This window comes from Colias eurytheme, chromosome 28, assembly GCF_061535395.1.
Source record: "Colias eurytheme isolate Ceu_HAF_F1 chromosome 28, ilColEury1 Martin Lab GWU primary, whole genome shotgun sequence".
NCBI classification, from domain to species: domain Eukaryota; kingdom Metazoa; phylum Arthropoda; class Insecta; order Lepidoptera; family Pieridae; genus Colias; species Colias eurytheme.
The window spans coordinates 1812696-1838958 of record NC_143007.1 but is presented as its reverse complement, the minus strand read 5'-3'; the positions used below and the strand labels follow the sequence as shown (position 1 = coordinate 1838958).

General features: G+C 33.8%; 1 protein-coding gene across 1 annotated transcript in view; it reads left to right on the top strand.

The window, feature by feature from the left end:
• Positions 1 to 20: 20 nt before the first annotated feature.
• LOC149896481 (uncharacterized) overlaps positions 21 to 26263 on the top strand; it is a 34067-nt gene continuing 7824 nt past the window's right edge. Inside the window, exons 1-23 of the mRNA XM_090117425.1 lie at positions 21 to 145; positions 1255 to 1373; positions 1739 to 2950; positions 3368 to 3477; positions 4103 to 4192; positions 4444 to 4521; positions 5057 to 5097; positions 5664 to 5795; positions 6372 to 6421; positions 7124 to 7244; positions 7700 to 7750; positions 8433 to 8533; positions 9454 to 9624; positions 11860 to 11980; positions 12603 to 12755; positions 13186 to 13285; positions 15703 to 15720; positions 16686 to 16824; positions 19826 to 19933; positions 20570 to 20693; positions 23626 to 23741; positions 24609 to 24701; positions 25467 to 25573. Of these exons, the coding sequence (XP_089973551.1) occupies positions 1264 to 1373; positions 1739 to 2950; positions 3368 to 3477; positions 4103 to 4192; positions 4444 to 4521; positions 5057 to 5097; positions 5664 to 5795; positions 6372 to 6421; positions 7124 to 7244; positions 7700 to 7750; positions 8433 to 8533; positions 9454 to 9624; positions 11860 to 11980; positions 12603 to 12755; positions 13186 to 13285; positions 15703 to 15720; positions 16686 to 16824; positions 19826 to 19933; positions 20570 to 20693; positions 23626 to 23741; positions 24609 to 24701; positions 25467 to 25573 (3346 nt within the window). The 5' untranslated portion in view covers positions 21 to 145; positions 1255 to 1263. The remainder of the gene's footprint in view (positions 146 to 1254; positions 1374 to 1738; positions 2951 to 3367; positions 3478 to 4102; positions 4193 to 4443; positions 4522 to 5056; positions 5098 to 5663; positions 5796 to 6371; positions 6422 to 7123; positions 7245 to 7699; positions 7751 to 8432; positions 8534 to 9453; positions 9625 to 11859; positions 11981 to 12602; positions 12756 to 13185; positions 13286 to 15702; positions 15721 to 16685; positions 16825 to 19825; positions 19934 to 20569; positions 20694 to 23625; positions 23742 to 24608; positions 24702 to 25466; positions 25574 to 26263) is intronic.

Genomic DNA, 26263 nt, shown 5'->3' with positions numbered 1-26263 from the left:
ACTGTGCTTTGCGGAAAACCGAAAAAGGCGCGATGATTTTGTTTTCAAAAATGTGAAACATGAAAATCAAATTATTCATTTGTTTTCCTTGTGTTGAATGCCAGTTGCATGCAAAACGACATTTTTTCCGGAAAATATCTAGCTGGTTAGTGGATTTATTTTTCTTCTTATTTTATAAACTTCTTACATTTTGCGTAACTAGGTATTTGATGCGAATCATCTTGCTAATGTCCATTAAATAATTTGTGTTTACTGGCCACTTACAACGAATTGTTTTTTCCTAATCCAACAAATAAATACTAGGCTGGAAAGTTTCCACATGTTTTTTACCTGAATAAGTTTTAGAACAAATACTTTGCAAACAATGTAATGCCCTTTTCTAATTTCTCAACATATACCTATAATATATTTACTTTCTCAATTTATTTTTTACAAAATATTCCAATTATATTGGTATTTTGACCTGTTTAGCATGTGTGTTATTCAAATGATGATTTATGTAATGATCATGTATAATTGTATAGGTTTATAGTAATATATCATGCTTTGTAGTCTACATAAACAATACACAGGAACCTAGTTATAATTCAGAGCATCTACAGAATATACTGTTATAGAATAATAAGTTAGAAAATCATCAATATTAATAATTTTGTTACTTCTGTTAATGAAGTAGAACTTGATCTTGCTCCAAAATAGATTTACCTGGTTTTCTAAATCCAAATTCTTATCTATCAACATAGGTGTTAATCACTACATACTTAGTATAAAACAAAGTCGCTTTCTCTGTCCCTATGTCCAATCTTTAAAACTACGCAACTGAATTTGATGCGGTTTTTTTTAATAGATAGAGTGTTTCAAGAGGAAGGTTTTAGTATATAATTTATTAGATTTTAGACAAAGCGGGCTAAGCCGCGGGTGATAAGCTGATAAGCAGAAAATAAAAGCACTCCCAAGTTTACACTAATATTATGAAAGGAAAAGATTTGTGTGTAAGAAATAAACTCAAAAGCAATATAAATTTTAAATATTCAAGTACCAATAGAATGCATACTAAATAATCTTTTTCTACTATGAGTACTTTGAATAAATATTAATTATAATTCTCTCCATGAGAACCTTCCTTGTGCTTTAACAAAAAATGTTAAACAACTGCCTATTGGTCAAGTTTTACATTTCAACACATTCTTTTCATTATTATTATATGGACAAGTTTTTACATTTAATTCTTAGTCATCTGATTTATATTTTCAGATATTCAATATGGCGGATCCCCCTCCCTTAGTACTATGCATGGATAATATAAATGGGGACGAAGTAGCTCTAAAAATCGAGCCGCATGATGATTTTCGACTGTTCTTGGATAAGGCTAAGTAAGTAATATTATATATTGTTTTTACAATCTTTACTTTACCAAAGGTAGGTTTTTTTAGGTGGAATATGGAATATAATCTACTATGTTAACTATCACAGATCAATATTAGAAAGTATTAATATGTTTTTTCTTTCTTTTTACTGTAAATTTAAGTTGTGAGATAAAAGTAAACATATATTAGTAATGTAAAGTTTTTGAATTTACCGCCGTATTATAGGATATGTCCTATAAAACGGCATACTGGGTACTAGGAATTTGGGAATCTACCCTCATCTTTACTGTAAAGTAATTGGAGCAGGAGCCTGATCATTCATCATAAAAATTTCGTAAAAACTACCATAAAAACGTCACAATTTATTTCAGGTCAATGTTAGGCTTTGAGATCGACGTAAACTCCATAACTGGTAACCAACCTGTGTCCTTAGACGATAATATCTACCAATTCCTTTTAAACGCTGAACAGAATATAGCCAATTCTGGCTTACGACAAACATATGATACGTTAGATTCAAATACAAATGACGACTTAGTGTATGTTCTTGATGATGGAACGCAAATTAAGGCTTCTCTAATCCATTTTGACAATGAAGATCCGTTAATCGATTTAACATTAGAAAAAATACCTTTTGTCAAATATAATGACGATCCTGACGAACTTACTGATATTAATAATGATAATATAAGTATTAAGGATGTGAATATTGAGAGTCCTGTGTCCAGATGGTCTAGTAATGCATCTAGTCCTAAAAGTTTCATAAACAGCCTACCATTTAAACTAGTATGTAACAATACATCCAATTTCGAAGCTCAGTTCACAAAATATCTAGAATCCGGTGCAAAAACGTACACTATGTTACACCCAGTCAATAGAAACGTATCTCCCACAAGCATTATTAAAGACAATTTTAACAACTACGACGATAATTGTCCAAAGAACGATATATTTACGCGAGAAGATATACTGAATATGTTTAAAGATTCTCCAGTTAACTCTCTACCGTACGATAAAAGTATAAACTACGATAAACGAAAGCATATACGTAAAACAGATCCAACGAGAATTGTTCACAAAAATTGGTATAAATCTAACTTAGATTCTGGACAAAACCAGGACTGCTGTATTTGCGGAAGAATTGTCGAGAACAATTTAGAAAAAATGTACTTATTCGATAACGAAGACCAAAGAATACATAGATGTTCGCCACAGAAAAGAATGTCAATGCAGTTGAAAATTATTTGCGAACAATGCTTGGCTGATAATTTTAAACTGTGCCTTGTGAAAAGTCCTAACGAAGCCTTAAACAGTGACGAATATTTGGTTATAAAGAACAACCAGCAATACATATTTCAAAATGTAACGGATATAGATTTGAAAAGGCGTTGCTTCGACCATTCCAAAGACAAAATAGAGACCACAGACTCACTTCCCGCGCAAGAGAGTTCAAGTGACGTAGAGATTATAGAACCGGATATGGAAATAGATAAGGTCATAGACAATTTGGAGGAAGCTGATGAAGGTGTTAAGGAGTTTTTAGGGAAATATCAGAATGATAAAATTTATGAATTGAAATGCAGGTTTGTAGTTCAATCTAATATATATAAAATTCTCGTGTCGCGTTTGTAGTTTAACTCCTCCGAAACTGCTTGATCAATTCTAATGAAATTTAGTTATATGTCGGGTAGTTCTTAGAATCGAAGAACCCCTATGTGAATCGAGTAAGGCAGAACAACATTTGCCGAAACATCTAGTCATAATATTATGTTAACTGTTTTTTGAAGTGAAACTTTTTTTAAGCGCGTTGAGAGTAAAATTTAAAGGTCGCGTCAGGGCAATACCGTCACGTCATGGAGTGAGGTCTCTGAATATTGCCAAAGAAGTTTCACTTCCGATACCTGTGCTCGGCACTCACGCTATTTTTTAAAAGGAATATTATGCTATAGGTACTATTTAAAGATTACATTTTAAAACCGTTAAAAACTATATTTAAATAGGTTTTGCGATAGAATATTTGCGATACTTCAAGAAGTCATTGATCACTGCGAGGAACATAAGCACGATTTGTCCGAAGGGATTGTATACCCTTGTCCTTTGTGTGATTATGGTATGAATTTTAAAATTAACGGTTATTATCTATAATCAAGAATAAATTATGTATTTTATTTAATTATTAATTATTTATGTAGTCCGATAACGAATTATAGCTACATTAAAAAAATGAGGGTAGTTGGATTTATTGTAAATTGTTTATAAACAAATGTGTTTCAAAGTAGTCTTAAGTAGTTAAAAATACATCACGGTTTGAGTCAATTAATAACTTGCACTGTAATTATTTGTAAGTTGTAGTAATTTCTTTTAGGGCCGATTTTTCAATGCTTGGATAAAACTTATCCGTCCAATAAAGTATTACACGATAATATTAAAATGTCACATAAACTGTCAAATACGGGCAATTAGAATACGTTTTTAAAATGGTAGTTTTATACATTATTCGACAAATAAGTTTTAACCAAGGATTGAATAATCAGCCCTAAAAGAAATTACTACAACTTACAAATAATTACATTTATTTGAATTTTTGTTTACTATTAATCTGAACATGTTTAAAACAGTTGAAGGTAGTTGTATATAGTGATTCTTAAATTACCCTCAAATTCTTTAAAATGTCTGAAATCTCGACCAAGAGCAAATTTCTAGATTTAAAATAGTTTTTTTTATTTGTATTTCAGGTTATGCCAATTCAAAATGGTTGAAAGGTCACATAAAAGCGGCTCACGATAAACCGAAAGAAGATGCTTTAGAAGATGTTAAAAAAGAGGGTAAGTAATAAAAACAATGAAATTTCAATTTAAAATATTAATTTGTATATAACTAGCTTTCCGCCCGCAGCTTCGCCCGCGTTGTCTAAAATCAAATAAATTATATTATACTAAAACCTTCCTCTTGAATCGTAATCTGTTAAAAAACCGCATCAAAATCCATTGCGTAGTTTTAAAGATTTAAGCATACATAGGGACAGGGAAAGCGACTTTGTTTAATACTGTGTAGTGATTTGTATGTTACATTTCAGAAAATGCAAATTCCTCGGATGAATCTTCGCCTGTGGCCAAAAGAACGAGGAGTGCTGTAAAAAAAGAAAACGATACAGGTGAGTTATAACATAGGTACAGAAAGTTTATACAACACTAACTTACCGCCCGCGGCGTCGCCCGCTTTGTCTAAAACCTAATAAATCTTAATATATATAAATCTCGTGTCACAATGTAGTTATATACTAAAACCTTCCTCTTGAATCACTATATCTATTAAAAACCGCATCGAAATCCGTTGCGTAGTTTTAAAGATTTAAGCATACAAAGGGACATAGGGACAGAGAAAGCGACTTTGTTTTATACTATGTAGTGACTACCTTTTTTCCGCGGCTTCGTCTGTGTCTAAAATAACATTTTCTATCGCATGTGCTACTTTTGATAGTAAAATGAACGTATATCTTGTGTTTAGCTTCTAACAATGTATGGGCTGAAACTGTATTAAGTGTTTGAGTGATGCAAGTTCAAATGTACAGGCAAATGGTTTTAATCGGTTCACACGGTTAATATGCCTATAATTAATTTGTGTGTTTGATAGTCTGTATATTGAAATATGTTAACCATTCACTTCAAATATCGTAATTTAAATTTCAGATACCAAAGACGATGAAGACAATACAATAATGACAACTGGGGTAAGAAATAAAATTATATACTAAGGGCCGAGTTTTCAATGCTTGGATAAAACTTATCCGTCCAATAAAGTATTACACGATAATATTAAAATGTCACGTAAACTGTCAAATACGGGCAATTAGAATACGTTTTTAAAATGGTAGTTTTATTCATTATTCGACGAATAAGTTTTAACCAAGGATTGAAAAATCAGCCCTCAGTCATTAATAAAAATTTATTTTCTTTAGTGCTGTGCTTCTATTTAGCCTATATATCGAATATCTAAACCAAGAATAACTTTTAATTAACCAATATGCACTTAACTAGCCGAGCCCCGCGGTTTCACCCGCAGTGCTCCGCTCCTGTTGGTCGTAGCTTGATGATATAGCCTATAGCCTTCCTCGATAAATGAGCTATCTAACACCGAAACAATTTTTCAAATCGGACCAGTAGTTCCCGAGATTAGAGCTTTCAAACAAACAAACTCTTCACCCTTATAATATTGAGTATAGATAAGTATAGATTCTTTAGAAACTTGTCAATTGTTATTCTAATTAACCTTTAGTTAATTAACAAAAAATTCTAGGTACCAACAGTTGAACTAAAAACCGAAGTGAAGCAAGAAGCCCTAGATAGTGATGATGAAGACATCTGGATAGTTCACACTGGTGATGATGCACAGGAACAGCAGCTGCAGAACTTGCTTAGATTAAACGAGGTTTAAATTTTAGTTAACGGGGGTTTAAAGGGTTCAATGCTGTAACATGTGATCAGATGTTACTCGACGAGGGGTTAGGTTTTACTTAACTAGGGGTTAGGTCTTACTAATGGCCGTTCCCAAAATTCAAACTACGGTTATAGATAGACAGCTATCCCCGATAGCTAGTAAGGTTCTATCTATCGTAAGATAGATACGATATTGGGAACGGCCATTATTGGCTGACAGCTGTCAAAACGTTATTGGGACGCTCAAATAGACAAATTCAAAGAGAAAAATATACCTCTAGTAAGCAGTTAGTCCTCCAGACGATAGATAGCGATCAGAGATAGGTTAGCTTTTATCGCTTAGTAAGCTTATTGGGACGCCAAAACAAAAATTAGATAGCATTTTTTATCTTTAGTAGGGTCAAACCGAAGATAGATACGATATTGGGAACGGCCATAAATTAGGGGTTACGTGTTACGCATCTTATTTTTGAGAGAGAATTAATTTAACCAACATACATAAAAATACAGTGTTTTACTGTTTCATTGTTATTCAATAAACACTTACCTATACTAATTTCTGTTCCAGACTGAAAGTACACAAAATGCATTGACCAAACATAAATGTTTTAACTGCAGGTAACTTTTTCTCTTCTAATGAATATAATTACGTTTAAGTAATACTTTTACTATAAATTATATGCATTCAACATTATTATATTATTTTGTATAGATGTCGTGGCCATATCATTTCAATTCATGAAATGGTCGCATTTCATGATGTGGCCAACGTAGTTTGACCAGATCGTTGAAACGTCAACGTTTCACGATTTTGTCATCCACATTTGGCCAGATCGTATAAAATATAGGGAGTCCATAAAATATTTAAAAAATTCAGAATATTTTAAGAACTTGTTTATTGTCATTTAACTTAGTGTATTTCATGAAATGAGCAAATCTACGATATGGCCATGACATATACATATCTGCTGTTCGCTACCGTACTCGGGTCGGTACGCGATTAGAATCTCTATATAATATAACTAGTGGCCCGCCCCGGCTTCGCCCGTGGTATCTACATGTTTAAACTATCCTATCTCTCAAGTTGGATCGAACTGCACATGGTGTACGAATTTTATTATAATGGGTTAAGTGGTTTAGGTGTCCGTTGAGGACAAACATTGTGACACGAGATTTATATATACATACATATATTAAGATACGGAAGAGATTTCATTGCGTACCCATCGGGATACCGCTATCCACGGCGGATACCGCTGTAGATACAATAGGCATTTAAAATAAAACAAAACTTAGATTAAATTAATTTATTATTTATAGTCGAATCTTCCCAACCGCGGAAAGTTTAACTACCCACAAATGTCGTAAACGAGGTAGGAAAAGAAAATCTCCAACTGGACAATCTGAATTTTGTGTGCCTACTAAGGAGGACTTTTTGAAGGTAGGTATTCAATTTTCAAGAAGTCAATCTTAAACATTTATTTATGCAACAAGAATTTTAAACGTACTTTTGAATCGTCACTGTCCTATATTACTATCCTACTAATCCTACTAATATTATAAATGCGAAAGTTTGTGAGGATTTGTATTGTTTGTTACTCTTTCACACAAATACCGATTACAAATACTTTCATACAAGAACCGATTACAATGAAATTAAGCACACATATAGATGGTAACTTGGATAGGATAGGATAGGTTTTATTCCGGAAATCCTGAGGAAACGGGAACTATGCGGGTTTTTCGTTGAAAACGCGGGCGAAGCCGCGGGCAGAAAGCTAGTACTAAATAAATACTAACCAGATTTACTTTTTTACTTGCATTAAAAAATTTTATTAGGTACTTATGGATGGGATAAAGTAATACCAATCTTTTTTCTAATAAAATTATTTTCAGAGAGCCCAAGGCAGACCTAGACAAGCAAGCAACACTAACGATAGCTTATTGGTTAGTTCTTTTCGTATTATGAATGTTTTCTTATTTTTTTGTGAATGACGTCATTATTTTTAACCTTTTCAGCCTATTTATTGTCCTGTAATATTCTCTTTCTCTCTCTAATATAAGTAAAGCTTGTCGCATGTCCTCATGGTTTGATTAAGTTTATCACAACATGTAAAAATTACAGCATTATTATGCTTAGATTATATTACTTACTTTTTACAAACAGTAACTTAGATTACTTAACCAAATAAACTAATTTTAATATATGCACACCCAAATAATTAGGTTAGACTAGCCGGTTGGCTTGGTTGGTAATGGCCCTGCCTTCCAAGCCAGAGGTCGTGGGTTCGATTCCCACCCGGGGCAAATATTTATGTGATGAACATAGATGTTTGCTCTGTGTCTGGGTGTAAATTATCTATATAAGTACATATTTATTTAAAATTATATATGTATGTTTATCAACCATCTGGTTTCCATAACACAAGCGAAAGCTTAGTATGGGATCAGATCGTGCCGTGTGTGAAAATTGTCTCAAAATATAAAAAAATATATATGTATATAAATCAATAGGTAGAAAGTATTAGCCACATAATACATATTATAATTTCTAACTACATTCTTGCAAATAAATGTTATTTTAAAATTAAAATAACAATTCAAATGAATTGTGTATCGAAACTTCCAGAAAGTACGAAAGAAGCGAAGCCGCGACGACAGTCCGCAAATAGTGACGTGCCACAATTGTAACGAATCTTTCTCTTCTAAAGTGCGATTGAAGTTTCATATGTAAGTTAAATAATTAAATGTTTAACAGGTTTTTTACCTTTTTTATATGTTTCAATGATTTTTATTAATTGACTTTAGTTCACAGCTTTTCATGTCGGAATAGGGCCAAAGTAATTATTACTATTTTCAATTGTTTTATTTATGTTAAGTGGCATAACATAAAAATTAATGCCTTTTCCACTTTTGAAATGAAGCAGAATTCGACCATCTCTTCTTAAAATAAACTGGATTTATTTATATTAGCTGCTTAAATAAATAAATAAAATAATTAAATCAAAATATTGCATAAAATATGGTGCATAATTTTAATATGCCTTCATTTGTTTTTAATAGCTATGTTTCGTGTATAATCATCGTTAATAACTTAATGTTTGAATTTATTCTCTCACGTCTTGCTATTTAGATGTTACATTGTTTGTATTATAGAGAGAATATTTATTATTAGAGGGTCTTTATTATAGTTTAATGATCACATCAACATTGAACGAGAGGAATTGCTGCCTTTCCTCAAGGACGGCGTCTACCATAGTTTTATTTATCGATAGATCCTTAAATATAGATCCCCCCTCCCAGGCCATTCCACTCCCCCAGCTCGCTGCTCAATAACAGCAACAACCACAGTTTTATAGGTCTACTAGGTTTCCGCCCGCGGCTTCGCCCGCGCAGTCAAAGAAAAACCCGCATAGTTCCCGTTCCCGTGGGATTTCCGGGATTGCGTCATTTTCCCGGGATAAAAAGTAGCCTATGTCCTTTCTCGGGTATCAAAATATATCTATACCAAATTTCATGCAAATTGGTCCAGTAGTTTAGGCGTGATTGAGTAACAGACAGACAGACAGAGTTACTTTCGCATTCATAATATTAGTATGGATTAAAAGAGTTTTTGATCGATAGATCCTTATATATCGATCCCCCCCCAGGCAGTTCCACTCCCCCAGCTCGCTGCTCAAGGGCGGCAGTTACCACTGCTCCGCGTGTCCCGCACACTTTTCAAACGAAGCAGAACTATTTGATCACGTTCACTTTAGACATTCGAGGCAAAGAAGATGGCAGTGTCCGCTCACTGGGTGCGGCAAGACTTTTCATTTGAGGTCAGTTTTGTTATTATATTACACTTTATTATGCTAGTATACATATTTCTATTATTAAAACTAAAACTCATAGCTAGACTAGCACAGAGGGCGGCCTTATCATTAAAGTGATCTTTTCCAAGCAACCCACTGTGTGAAGTCATAAAGTTTTATTTTTATAGAGTACTCATAGTTTTGATCGCATGGTCAAAAAGTAAAAAAATAATAGGTAGTATCGTATATGTCACATTTTAATATAGCGCCATCTATCGGAATTTATATATGTATATATTTTTTTGTTTTGAAGTACAGTAGACCCGCGTTACACCGGCCCCTGGCCTATATTGAATCCCTATTTTTAGTCAATTTTTACTCTAATCATGCATGATTGAACAGTGTACAACCTGTATAAAAAAAAGTTCCACCAACTATTGTGCTCGAAGATATTGTTTTAATTCCAAAATACACAATGAAGCATGATTTGTACCCACTTCTGAATCAGAACTACCTTTATCATCTTATACATATTATTATTAGGACTATAGGGGGATTTCTAGGTAGCACCCTATAATCCTACAAATTCGACACTTCGACAAGGCCCTGCAAAACGATTGTCGGAATACCGCGGGTCTACTGTAGATGGTTCTAGAACGTTTGAATGTGTCGGTAAATGGTAGATTACAAAATTGGTTAATGGATGAAAGTACAAAAATGAATTTAAAAATGTGCTACCTTCGTGTGTTCCACAATTTTTTTTTCTCTGAATACAATTAAAAATAATTTGGAAAATCCAAAAGTGCACGCCTCATAATTTTTTTTAATAAATATTTATTAATTTTATTTTTGTTTATTTAATAACAATTAAACCACATCGAATCAGACCCTGAAAAATGAAACGGTTCTATTCCTGAGCATACTCAAGCGTAAGAGAAAAAAAAAGACTCGATTAGTAAAGTATTTCGGTCGCTATCGTGTTAACAAGAAAAAGGATCCGCACATACAGACACACGGACGTCCAAGACAGAACTTTTTTAAACTGTTTTTTAACTAGTTTAAATAACAAAAATGACATCAAAAATATCATGAACGTTAAAAATAGTGTTTTTTCTTAATATGTGTGTGTATATGTATTTCTTTCAGGGCATTCCTACCAGAGTCTCAGCTATTATTAGTATACTTGGTGTCGACATTTCGTGTGATGTCCAGTTTCGTTGTCATCTGGAAGGTAAGGCTAAGTTAGCCTCTCAAAAACTTGGTGTGCTCTGTAGAGCGGGACAGTATTTCACACCCGGCCAACGCCTTCAACTCTATAAGGCACAGGTCAGGCCGCACATGGAATACTGTTCCCATCTCTGGGCCGGTGCACCCAAGTACCAGCTCCTTCCTTTTGACCGAATCCAGCGACGTGCAACACGGTTTGTGGATGATCCTTGTATTACTGATCGGCTGGACTCTTTGGCTCTCCGTAGAGATGTCGCATCTCTCTGCGTTTTTTACCGCATTTTCCACGGTGAATGCTCTGAAGAGCTGTTCGGTACAATACCAGCCGCCGAATTTCACCACCGAAGCGCACGCCACAAGCTCAAATTTCACCCACATCATCTCGATACTTGGCGTTCTTCCACCGTGCGTTTTAGGAGGAACTTCCTACCGCGCACTACTCCTCTGTGGAACGACCTTCCAAATTCGGCATTTCCCAAGGACTATAATTTAGAATACTTTAAGAAGAGAGCGTATTCCTCCCTCAAAGGCCGGCAACGCAACCACAATACTCCAGAGTCTGTGGTTGTTCATGGGCGGCGCCAATCATCTGCATCGCTTTCTGTACGGTGACGCGCAAGCTCGTTTGCCGACTTATACATAAAAAAAAAAAAAAAAAAAATGTATTATCTTACAAGTGCAATGTATGATACATAAAGACATTTTAAGTTTGAAAAATCAGATGTTTTGCGCGAAGTGACAGTAGTACCCACCTCAACGCTTCGCTTATGAGGCGTGCAAAACAACAGCGATGAGAGTTTTCTGACCTATCTAATTGAACCATATTTTTCTAGGTTTTAATGTTTATATTTCTGTGTGCCAGAAAAATAATTTAACAAAATTGTAACTGAAACTTTAAATTACCCAGTTTTTATCATAATTATTGTGTGTTGCCATAAACTATCCTTTGCGTTTTGCGCTGCCATAACTTATCCTACGAATCTAAAAACTTTATGATATGATTTGAATAAAAACCATATCTAATTACCTTAACAGGGCAACACTAACAAAGCACAGTCGCACGCACACAGACACGCGCAGGTACGTGTGTGTGACGTGCGGGAAGCGATTCCTCGACAAACAGACGTTGGACGAACATGGCGTTACACATTTACAGGTAAAAAGTCCGTTTTTGAAATTATTTTTGGGTAATTAGCTTTTTAACATATATGTACAAGGGAAACCTGCCTGTGTATAATAATATGACCTAATTCGATATGTTTCTTTATTGACAACCGAATTGGTTCGATATATTATGACAATATTGTTTTACGGAATATATAACAATGAATCGAATGTTCATTCGATACATAGTTACAACAAAATTAAATGAATTTCAAAGAATGGCGAATGCTCGATGGTCTGTTACAAGACGTATCTCTTCTAATCGATCAGCGCCTTTTATTTATTTATTTTATATTATTACATTTAATTCAGGTGACAGACAATAAATTGTACAGACCCATAGAATAAATACCTTACAGGTCACATACATTATATTATAATAATTTAAAACTTTTTTTTTTAATTTATTATAAAAAAAAGGTTTACAGACGTGAATGAACAGCTGTGAATTAAAAAAAAACACTGAGGTTTATTGTAATTAAAACTAAGAACATATTAAGCATTTATTCACAATTCACGACACTGTCGTCGTCATATTGCGCTGTATCGGCTTCGGTTGGGTGTTGTGAAGCCGTTATACAAATTTAGATATTAAAAAATAGTTTCTTTAACAGATAAAACCGTACCAATGTCACATCTGCCTCAAACAACTGACCCGCCGTTCCCGACTGCGCATGCACCTACGTGCACACGAAGAGGCAAGTCCGAGGCTCTTGCGTGTGTGCGTTAATTGTTCTAGAGCCTTCCGAGACGTGGAGGAGGCTATGGTAAGTGGTGGTTGCCATGGCAACCGCGGTGGTCGCTATGGCAACCGGGTCTGTTACCATGGCAACCGGTAACAGTGTTATAGCTAGTGAGGAAGCTCTTGCGTGTGTGTGTCAACTGTTCTAGAGTCTTCCGTGACGTGGACGAGGTTATGGTAAGGACACAATATACAGATACAACAAGTAGGGAAACTTCATACAAACCGTTCGAAATGGCTCACGCACACAAGCAAACGTGTTTACGAGATACGTGAGGGTATTCTTATATCTGTAAATTGTGATAATAGCCTTACGATTCTCGTAAACACGCTTGCTTGTGTGCGTGTAACTTTTGTATTACAACAATATATCGTAATATTACGTAATAATTACTATCAACAATATGCATATGAATTTATTGTTAATTTTTTAATATTGAAATGTTTATTCGCAGGAGCACATCACAAAACACGCGGAGTGTGTTGCGGCGGTTGCGAGCGAAGCGAAGCGGCACGAAGCGGGACAACTGTCGCCCACCAGCGGGCTTGTTACACGCAACCATACACGTAATTATATGCTATACACGTAACTATATACTATACACGCATACACGTATACACGTAATTGTATACTTTACACGTAACTATATACTATACACGTAATCCATACTATAATATTATAAATGCGAAAGTAACTCTGTCTGTCTGTCTGTTACTCAATCACGCCTTAACTACTGAACCAATTTGCATGAAATTTGGTATAGAGATATTTTGATACCCGAGAAAGGACATAGGCCACTTTTTATTGCGAAATATGTACAATAATATTATGTAGTAGTTAATAATATTAAATCTTTTTTATTTCTTACTTTTCCGTTTTTGAAGTCGGTTGTTTTTAACGCAGTTATTTTTATTTAATACTTTTTAGTGTATTTTTCAACACGAATCAAACGAGCCGAAACTCGATAAAGTTGAGTCAATATATTACTGAGTTCCTATGGCCACCTTCCGATTCTATCATCAAATCAGCTTCATGTCATGATAATGTTTCATCGCTATCAAATTTACATAGGTATACAAAATTTCAGCTCAATCGGTTACCGGGAAGTGAATCAAAGTTACTTGCTACATATCAACTTAGGCATCGAGTACAGACAAAAATGCTCATAAAATAAAAACAACTGGGCCTATCCGAAAAAAAAAATTATGGGACCAATTCGACACCATCCCGCATCGAACAAAAAAAGAATCACGTAAATCGGTTCAGAAACCTCGGAGTAATCGGTGTACAAACATAAAAAAAAATATACCGGCCGAATTAATAACCGCATAAAATCGCATGGAGAGCTTAATTTTCATTAAAGGCTCTAATCGCACGGAAACCTAAATTTTCACAAAAAAGCTCTAATCGCACGGAGAGCTTAATTTTCACAAAAAGCTCTAATCACACGGAAAGCTGAATTTTCACAAAAAGCTCTAATCGCATGGAGAGCTTAATTTTCACAAAAAGCTCTATTCGCACGGAAAGCTTAATTTTCACAAAAAAACTAATCGCACGGAGCTTTATTTTCAAAAAAAACTCTCATCGCACGGAGAGCTTAATTTTTCTCATTAAGCTCTAATCGCACGAAAAGCTTAATTTTCACAAAAAGCTCTAATCGCATGGAGAGTTTAATTTTAACAAAAAGCTCTAATCGCACGGAGAGCTTAATTTTCACAAAAAGCTCTAATCGCATGGAGAGCTTAATTTTCACAAAAAGCTCTATTCGCACGGAAAGCTTAATTTTCACAAAAAAACTAATCGCACGGAGCTTTATTTTCACAATAAACTCTCATCGCACGGAGAGCTTAATTTTTCTCATTAAGCTCTAATCGCACGAAAAGCTTAATTTTCACAAAAAGCTCTAATCGCATGGAGAGCTTAATTTTAACAAAAAGCTCTAATCGCACGGAGAGCTTAATTTTAACAAAAAGCTCTATTCGCACGGAAAGCTAAATTTTCACAAAAAAGCTCTAATCGCACGGAGAGCTTAATTTTCACTAAAACTAATCGCACGGAAAGCTTAATTTTCACAAAAAGCTCTAATTGCACGGTGAGCTTAATTTTCACAAAAAGCTCTAATCGCACGGAGAGTTTAATTTTCACAAAAAGCTCTAATCACACGGAAAGCTTAATTTTCACAAAAAGCTCTAATCGCATGGAGAGCTTAATTTTCACAAAAAGCTCTATTCGCACGGAAAGCTTAATTTTCACAAAAAAACTAATCGCACGGAGCTTTATTTTCAAAAAAAACTCTCATCGCACGGAGAGCTTAATTTTTCTCATTAAGCTCTAATCGCACGAAAAGCTTAATTTTCACAAAAAGCTCTAATCGCATGGAGAGTTTAATTTTAATAAAAAGCTCTAATCGCACGGAGAGCTTAATTTTCACAAAAAGCTCTAATCGCATGGAGAGCTTAATTTTCACTAAAAGCTCTATTCGCACGGAAAGCTTAATTTTCACAAAAAAACTAATCGCACGGAGCTTTATTTTCACAATAAACTCTCATCGCACGGAGAGCTTAATTTTTCTCATTAAGCTCTAATCGCACGAAAAGCTTAATTTTCACAAAAAGCTCTAATCGCATGGAGAGCTTAATTTTAACAAAAAGCTCTAATCGCACGGAGAGCTTAATTTTCACAAAAAGCCCTATTCGCACGGAAAGCTAAATTTTCACAAAAAAGCTCTAATCGCACGGAGAGCTTAATTTTCACTAAAACTAATCGCACGGAAAGCTTAATTTTCACAAAAAGCTCTAATTGCACGGTGAGCTTAATTTTCACAAAAAGCTCTAATCGCACGGAGAGTTTAATTTTCACAAAAGCTCTAATCGCACGGAGAGCTTAATTTTCACAAAAAGCTCGAATCGCATGGAGAGCTTAATTTTCACAAAAATTTCTAATCGCACGCAGAGCTTAATTTTCATTAAAGGCTCTTATCGCACGGAGAGCTTAATTTTCATAAAAAGCTCTAATCGCACGGAAAGCTTAATATTCACTAATAAAAATAACTGCGTTAAAAACAACCGACTTCAAAAACGGAAAAGTAAGAAATAAAAAAGATTTGACATTATTATTTACTACATATTATTTATATGTGCTATTTATTAAAAAGGTTTGATGTCGGTGCACGGGCTTAATACTAAGTGCTTAATGTTCGGCACCAACTTCAAACCTATTTAATTAATATCACATCCATACTAATATTATAAATGCGAAAGTAACTCTGTCTGTCTGTTTGTTACTCAATCACGCCTGAACTACTGAACCAATTTGCATGAAATTTGGTATAGAGATATTTTGATACCCGAGAAAGGACATAGGCCACTTTTTATTGCGAAATATGTACCACGGGCGAAGCCGGGGCGGACCGCTAGTATACTATACATGTATACAAGTAATATGCTATACACGTAATTATATACTTTACACGTAACTATATACTATACATGTATACACGTAATTATACTAATATTACTAACGGTCCGCCCCGGCTTCGCCCGTGGTACCTACACGTTAAAACTATCCTATCTCTCAAGTTGGATCGAACTGCACATGGTGTGCGAATTTTATTACAATCGGTTAAATGGTTTAGGAGTCCATTGAGGACAAACATTGTGACACGAGATTTATATATATTAAGATAAAGCTGAAAAGTTTGTTTGTTTGAACGCGCTAATCTCAAGAGTCCGATTTGAAAAATTCTTTCGGTGTTAGATAGACCATTTATCGAGGAAGGTTATATTATGCTTTCATTATGCTAAGACCAACAGAAGCAGAGCACTGTGGGTGAAACCGCGGAGCACAGCTAGTATACTATACACGTATACACGTATACACGTATACATGTATACACGTTTTTTTTTTGGACTTACTATATACATTTTTATTATTACGTATTTGTTCACATTCCAGAATCTTTCACCAAGCCAATACCACGTGAAGTGTCCACCGACGAGAGTCGAACCTTGCTCCACGGGTTGGATGCTACAGCGCTAACTATTGTGCGTGTGGTGCGGGTTGATAAGGCTTTCCGATGCGAGTATTGTGAGGAGTGAGTTGAAACATATTTATATTTATCTATACTTCTATACTAATATTATAAGGGCTGATTTTTCAATCCTTGGTTAAAACTTATTCGTCGAATAATGTATAAAACTACCATTTTAAAAACGTATTCTAATTGCCCGTATTTGACAGTTTACGTGACATTTTAATATTATCGTGTAATACTTTATTGGACGGATAAGTTTTATCTAAGCATTGAAAAATCGGCCCTTAAGAGGAAAGGTTTGTATGTATGTATGTATGTTTTTCACGCATAAACTACTGGACCAATTTTGATGAAATTTGGCACAGATAATCTTTAGACCCTGAGAAAGAACATAGGCTACCTTTTATTGCGAAATATGTACCACGGGCAAAGCCGGGGCGGACCGCTAGTTAAAAATAAAATGAAATAATTTGGAAAATCCAAAAGTGCACGCCTCATAATTTTTTTTAATAAATATTTATTAATTATTATTTTTGTTTATTTAATAACAATTAAACCACATCGAATCAGACCCTGAAAAATGAAAGGGTTCTATTCCTGAGCATACTCAAGCGTAAGAGAAAAAAAAAGACTCGATTAGTAAAGTATTTCGGTCGCTATCGTGTTAACAAGAAAAAGGATCCGCACATACAGACACACGGACGTCCAAGACAGAACTTTTTTAAACTGTTTTTTAACTAGTTTAACCTTTTGAACGCCAATGACATCTATAGATGTCATGCGCAATCGTGCCCTGTGCGCCAACGACACCTATACATGCCAAGAAACAGATCATAGATAAATACAAAATAAACATATTAAACCTTTACTTTTACGTGTTTTATTTATACAGTTTATGAACTGAATCCCCAGTTATTACATAATTGTACACAGTAAACAAAATTGCCAAGTAGTTATTCAAATATTTGATGACAAAAAATAACTTAATTAATGGCTAAAAAAACATGTTCTCTCGCGCCAATGACATGTATACGTGCCTACTAGTGATGTAGTGTAATATTCAAGTAACTTCATTAAAATTTCAGCGAAATTAATCTAATTCGCTTAATTTTTGTAATAACTACAAAAAAATATATAAGCTTAGTCACTGAGAAAAAAGGTAAATACTACATTCTTTGGTATAATACCATATTGTCTATATTGTGGATATTGTTGATTTGAATATTTTCCTTTTCGCCAATCATGCGCATCCCTAGCACAGTATCGATATGCAATCCCTTCTGCGCCATTGACATGAATAGATGTCGGACTGGTGACGTCGTAAGCGCGTGCCGCGTTGTTAAGTGCGGAAAGTTGTAAAAATATTTTATCGAGTATTGCCGAGAGTGTGAGTGCCTTTATTAGAATATTCTTATGATACAAATTGTCGCTATGTCATATCAAAATATGGTAACCTACATATAATTAGTATTTGTAATAACTCAAGTATTAAACTAAATGATTGGAAAATAAATATGTAGTTTTAGAGCTATTACGCACTGTCGACAAGTCGCCGGCGACTGTGACTTACTATAGTTTAAATAGGGGCTTGCGCACTGTCGTCCAGGAGTAAGTCCAGTCGCCGGCGACTGGTCGACAGTGCGTAATAGCTCATAATGCAATTCCCTTTATTTAAAGGTTTTGATATTTACAAATAAACACTCCACAATAATACCTATAGTTCATATAAACTTAATAAATAAACTCGATAAGTTATAATAATATACAGCTACACATCCCTAATCAGAAGCGAGAGATTATAAAAAAAAGGATGGTTGCCCGCGCCATTGGCATGTATACATGCCAATGGCGCGTAACTGATAGAGAATAGTGCTGTAACTTGCTGCAATTTTATATGTATTTTTGTATCTCAAAAGGTTGATTTTTTTTGTTGATAGTTGCTATTTAATGTGGTCTTAAGTTTTTACAGTAGGAGATGAGGTTAAATAAATATTATTTTTGTGTTATAAGCTGTTTATTCAAATATTCAGACGTGAATTATTATGTTTATCGATAACATTTTGGAATCCCTACTATTTTCTAGGTTATCTCATTGAATTTGTGGCTTGGCGTGGAGGGCACGGCGATGCGTTTTTGCTCTGGCGGTCAAAAGGTTAAATAACAAAAATGACATCAAAAATATCATGAACGTTAAGAATAGTGTTTTTTCTTAATATGTGTGTGTATGTATTATCTTACAAGTGCAATGTATGATACATAAAGACATTTTAAGTTTGAAAAATCAGATGTTTTGCGCGAAGTGACAGTAGTACCCACCTCAACGCTTCGCTTATGAGGCGTGCAATACGTTTATTATGTATACATAAAAAGATACAAATAAAATGAAACTAAGTCTAACTTAAATATATGTATAGTACAATAGGCCGGCCAATCAGTGCAATACACTGATTTTTAGTGGTTGCCTTACTAGCTGTGCTGTCCGGTTTTACCCGCAGTGCTCCGCTCCTGTTGGTCTTAGAGTGATGATATATAGCCTATAGCCTTCCTCGATAAATGGGCTATCTAACACCGAAATAATTTTTGAAATCGGACCAGTAGTTCCTGAGATTAGCGCGTTCAAACAAACAAACTCTTCAGCTTTATATCATTAGTATAGATAAGATGGATTGGTTTTAATTTATAACTTATAAGTAATAAGAGGCAGAATATCTACAAAGTGTATGACTCACTCCCCCCCCGCGCCGCCATCAGATTTTGTTCGTGGTGTAGTGGTGACTGGTGGCCTCTCTATACGTAGTAATAATACCTAAATATGTATTTTAAAAATTTAAATATATATTTATGTTCAACCTGATTTTCAAGTTAAGTTCAAGTTGCAGATTCATGTTCAAGTTTTTATTTAGAGCCAGAAAAAGAAAACTGACATTTATTCATGTATCTAATAATTACTTACTTAATACTACATGAAAATAAATTTAAATAAATTCGTTCTACATTACTATTTGATACAAATTCTCATCAAAATCTGCACATCCGTTACTAAACCTACATGTATTTTCAGCGTGTTCTACTTGGAAGAAGCTCTCAACTCGCACAGATCAATACACAAGGGCGTGAAGAATCCGTTTGTCTGTCACATTTGTAGAGTCAGCTTTGCAACTTATTCCAGGTATTTATTTTATTTAAAACTAGTGGTCCGCCCGGCTTCGCCCGTGGTACATATTTCGCAATAAAAGGTAGCCTATGTCCTTTCTCGGGTATCAAAATATCTCCATACCAAATTTCATGCAAATTGGTTTAGTAGTTCAGGCGTGATTGAGTAACAGACAGACAGAGTTACTTTCGCATTTATAATATTAGTAGGGATGTCTATAAATTGTAGGTGTATATATGTACATATATTTATACATTTTTTTACACAATGAAAATACAAAAAATATACCTCCTTACCTTATAGTACTTAATACAATACCGTTATCATGAATATAATGATTTTGATGCGGTTTTTTGTAATAGATAGAGTGATTCAAGAGGAAGGTTTTAGTTTATTAGGTTTTAGACAAAGCGGGCGAAGCCGCGGACGGTAAGCTAGTTTGTAATATAAGCTTATAATTTTTTAAAGAATAGAAACACCCGTTTCCTTGGTCTATCTTCTCATATGTTTCTGTTTATTCTTTGAATATTCCTAAACTAAACTTACAATAAAATAAGGATTTATTTATGTTTTCGTACGTATGTTTGTTATGTTTTCACGCAAAAACTATAAAACTAAATATCAAATAACAAATTATTTAACTATCTCCAGATGTACGACACACAAAACGACTCACGGCTTTTACAAGCGCAATTTGTCCGACTGCAATAAGGAGGGTAGTTCGAACATACTGGGATATGGCGGCTTTCCCGTTGTCAAGCATTTTTTGTGCGAGGTATTTATCAATCTATCTATACTAATATTATATATCTATACTAGCAGTCCGCCCCGGCTTCGCCCGTGGTACCTACATGTTTATACTATCCTATCTCTCAAGTTGGATCGAACTGCATGGTGTATTAACCGACTTCAAAAAAAAGGAGGAGGTTATCAATTCGGCCGGTATGTTTTTTTTTATGTATGTACACCGATTACTCCGTGGTTTCTGAACCGATTTACGTGATTCTTTTTTTGTTAGATGCGGGATGGTGTCGAATTGGTCCCATAAAAATTTTATTCGGATAGGCCCAGTAGTTTTTATTTTATGAGCATTTTTGTCTGTATTTGTAAATGTTGCAAGTGCAAGTTTGAAGTCGGTTGTTTTTAACGCAGTTATTGACTTGTTATAATCGGTTAAGTGGTTTAGGAGTCCATTGAGGACAAACATTGTGACTCGAGATTTATATATATTAAGATTAAGGTGATGAATTAATTTTTCTAACATTTACGGCCCTTTTTAAACCTTCGTAATTTTTATATTATTAAAGTTGTCGTGATGAAAATTCTTGACAAGAAAGTTCAATAGTAACACAATACGTCTACCGTTTTAGAAACATGATTCCATGATATTTTCTCGATAGAAAAAAAATACAAAGTTATCATTGTTATTTTTTTTTAATCTCTGGCATCTTCAAAATAACAAACGTAAAGTTACGACTTTTTAAATATTAACTATAAAATATACAACCTATACGTCTACCGTGTTAGAATTTTGAAATATGCGATGGTTTTGAAATAAACAAGAAATACTTGAAATTAGCGCGCGACCAGCCAATATAGCGAGAGCCGCCCTGTACCTTCCCACCCCGATCGCTGCACGATTCATTCCCGCTACGGCTGTCACACGGGGAACTTGTGTCGCTTGCGCAATCGTAAAAAAGGGTGACAACACGATAAGACAAAATGAGACAAATGGGGACAATAAAGAAAATAAGAAGAAGAAACATAAAGGTTGGAGGAAAAAGAATGCTTACAATTGGAACAAATTAATGAAGTAAGTTGGTTTTATTTTAAACTAGCGGTCCGCCCCGGCTTCGCCCGTGGTACATAATATTTACGTTTTCTCTACATAAAAACCATCCTCGTACTTCAAGGAATATAATAAAAAAAGAATGATCGAAATCGGTTCAGCCGTTCTCGAGTTATGCGCTTACCAACACATTTTACGATTCATTTTTATATATAAGATTTGATGATATTTGTATTATAGACGATGTTTGATATGTACCCCTGTTTTAAGTACATAACGAATGTGTAAGATTTTTTCATGTATAGCATAAATAATCTTTTCAGAAATCCGGAATCCAGAAGGAAAATAAACCAAATGATTGTTCACAGTGTGAATCCACTCCTTCGTAAGTACCTTTATTCAGTCAAAAATGTATGTTATCAAAGCTCTACTGGTTTTATCGCATGATTCCATTTTTAGCAAAAAGCAACAAAGTGCAAAGAAATAAAAAATCATGGTGAACTTAGTGGAAGTATGGTGGCCGTAATATGGAACAGGAGCTCATTGGAGTAGTATTATATTTAAAAAAAATACGAAATAATTTCAAGAATTACATTTCTTAGAAGGTGGTAGATAAGTATGTTGTATAAAGAATTTGATGTTGATATTTATTTCATTTATACACTACACCTGTGCGGGAAATTGCTTAGTAATAAAACAGGTTTATATTCATATTTACATAGTAATGTGAGTTTTCATTTCGAAAAATTTTGTGTAAGTATATTAAATTGAGTTCCTGGGTGATCTGGAAACACAATTGGGCCCGGAAGATGGCGCTGCAGTCACTCCTCCTAATGACATGAACCGATTTGGATGAATATTTGTGTGCACATTTCATTTTTGTGGGATGATTGGTTGATTCGTTTTCACATTAGCTAATATTATGTATTTTTGTTGTAAACTTAATTTAATGTTTATAATACATTATTATTGGTATAAATAAGCAAGTGTTCGTCTCACATTGCTGTACCTGCCTACCTACCCTACCAGGGCCTAACTTTGTTCTGGCTATTTTATTTTGATTATTTGTAATGAATAATTACAATTATAATAGAGTGCAAAAAATAAATACATGCGTCAATATATTTTGTGTTTTTTTAAACAATTTTTTTATTTAAAAAAATATCATTCCGACCGCGGCTTTGCCCGCGTGGAAGTAGATTATATCGTGAACCCTGTCTTATCCCACAGAAGTGTTCAGTTCGGATAAAAAGTATCCTATGTGTAAATCCAGGCAATTAGCTATATTTTATCAAAATTGGAAATGTAGTCTTGACGTGATTAAGTAACAACTAACAAAAAAATATACAAATTAACATCCAAAGTTTCGCATCAGTTTTACTGTATTAGTGATATCTTCCACTCTTGACTTTGACTGAGAAGAATTAGGGTTTATAACTTCTTTCAGAAATAGTACCTTTCATTTCTGGGCATGACGTAATATCTACGTCAGCATCAAATTCTATCTAAATCCATTCAGTAGTCCGCGTTATTGAGTACCATTTCATTTTTTCAGAGTAACAATATTTTTTGTTATTTTAAAGATTATTTATAACCTGTATTATTTTGTAATAAAGTAAACATTACGAAATAATAATAATTATTAATAATGTCTAAGTAGTTGTTAAAAAGAAGATTATTTGTTTATAAGCAAGAAAATAAAACCAATAAATCAACAATTAAATATATGTATAACAATATTATAACTGTATGACGACTCCATACATGTTTGTCCCGAGTCGGCCAGCGGCAGCGCGGCGAGTTTGCAAGAATGACTTCGCGCACACCCGCGTTCGCGATAGCGAGCTATTAGACTCCGCCCGCCAAGCAGTAGATTTTTTTTTGTGTATCGTCTTAATATGTTATTGTTTTTTTTCAGGATTGTGGCCGTTCCTATCTCCATTGGACATATTTACAAGTACACAGACGTATGAAACATGCAAACGAAAACTTTTTGTTCAAATGCAATCAGTGTGAATTGACCTTTCCCAATAGGTGAGTTTAAACTCAAACTCAAACTCAATTTTTAGCCATGTAATATATTATTATTAATTAATGTATGACATTAAATAAAATATTTTGGATTTTCGCTTCAGTAAACATTAAAAACTTAAATCAATATATAAGTTTTACAACGCTAAATCATTAATTTTACAAGACTATAGTGGAGCATAGGCAACATTTGACGTCTATCAGTTGTATCTTCGAAGAGAGGTAACCTGCTTAAAAACATCGATTAAAGTGAATTAATCGATACGGACTTGAAACATTATTGTCAATCGAACTTGAAACACATGTCAGTTTTAAAATTTATCAGACAAATCCCTGTCCCAGTAATATACATAATATAAAAAAAAACACAACGCATTTATTAATTTATGATGATTTTTATTCACAAATAATCATTGCATTCGATTTTAGATGTCAGATTTCGATTTTTAGAATAACGTCTCTGGTATTTAAAAGGTTTATTGACAAAAAATTGTAGCGACGTCAGTTCTTTTAATTAGAAATTATTTATTATGCTTAGAATGGTTTATCAGTAAAATCAATTCTTAAAATTACTTGTATCAATCGTTATTATTATAAATATGTAATCGCAATTGAAAAACTAAAGCAAATGTGCAGTTCTAGGAAGGAAATAACATATTATTCTATGTCGTCGTTACTAAGTTACGTTGTTGAATTTTGTTGAACCGTCAATTGTTGCCTATAAAATATAATGGCTCTCTAACTATTCAGAATGTCGATTACATAAAATGATTAAAAATTTAGATCAATTTAAAAAATAATAGAATTACTAAGTATTTTTGTTATATACAGAAACCCTTTTAACTCATACCTACTTTTAAATACTTACAGTTGGAGTGTCGCATACCACAGGAAAAAAGTACACGGCAAAACTTGTCAAGAAGATGGCGGCACTACTAAAATTGCTAGACAGGACTATTACAGGTATCTATAATGATTTAAAAATTGTCGTTGTTACTTTTTCATGTAAAAACTACTGGATGAATGGAAAAAACTTTACAAGAATATAAAATACTAGAGGTCCGCCCCGGCTTCGCCCGTGGTACATATTTCGCAATAAAAGGTAGCCTATGTTCTTTCTCAGGGTCTAAAGATTGTCTGTGCCAAATTTCCCCAAAATCGGTCCAGTAGTTTATGCGTGAAAACCATACATACATACATAATTACAAACTTTTCCTCTATAATATTAGTATAGATTATATCTTTCTATAATATAAAAATGAATCGCAAAATGCGTTGGTAAGCGTATAACTCGAGAACGGCTGAACCGATTTCGTTAATTCTTTTTTTTATAATATTCCTTGAAGCACGAGGATGGTTCTTATGGAAAGATAACGTAAACATGTACCATGGGCGAAGCCGGGGCGGACCGCTTGTATCATAATAAAACATGAGCTATGGAAAACACTTTTTCTCTTCTTTTTCTGTTAATATGTATAAGAATATATTTCAATATTTAAAAAAAAAAACATTTCAATTTAATTGATGGTACACAAACAAGAGAAAACTTAATAGTTAAAAAAGTCTGTCTGTTACACCTAAAACTTAATGAAGGGATAGTTTCAATTATTTAATTTAGTTATGTATTCAATTTCATATTATTTTTGCTGTTACAAAAAATCCGTTAGGCATAGCATGAGATTTTTTATGAGTCGAAACGTTTTTAAATCACTACATTACGATTTTTAGAATACCATGCCGCGATTGTGACGAAGTCTTGCCGAACAAGATTGAGCTCTATAAGCATAGACAGAAGATGCACTGCGATGAGTCGCTTGAAAATGAAGGATTTGAAGGTTCGTAAATGCTAAAAATAATTGAATATTTAACGGTTTTAAAACTCGTTATATTTCTATTAAAAAATATGTTTCGTTAATTTTTGAGAAAACGGTTAAAACCGTAGTTTAACAGTGGATAGCACCCTCAATTCTATTTTAAGAGGTTTTTTTTATCGTTTTTAAGGTAATTTTCTATGTAATAAATCTGTCTTTATTAACCGACTTCAAAAAAAAGGAGGAGGTTATCAATTCGGCCGGTATGTTTTTTTTTTTTTTTTTTATGTATGTACACCGATTACTCCGAGGTTTCTGAACCGATTTACGTGATTCTTTTTGTGTTCGAATTGGTCCCATAAAAATTTTATTCGGATAGGCCCAGTAGTTTTTATTTTATAAGCATTTTTGTCTGTATTTGTAAATGTTGCAAGTGCAAGTTTGAAGTCGGTTGTTTTTAACGCAGTTATCACTTGTATTTTTACATATTGCGTTGCAACTACACAGCATAAATAATACATATAGATATGTATATAATAATGTAGCGTATTAAAAACTATTTTAAATGGTTATTTTCTTAACAAACGAAACAGAGATATTTTATAGTTTACCAAAGTACTAAAACAAACTTTAAAGAGCAACTATGGAGTTTCTTGCCGGTTCTTTTCTATAGATATTGCTTTCCGAATCGGTAGTAAATAAAAATATGTAATG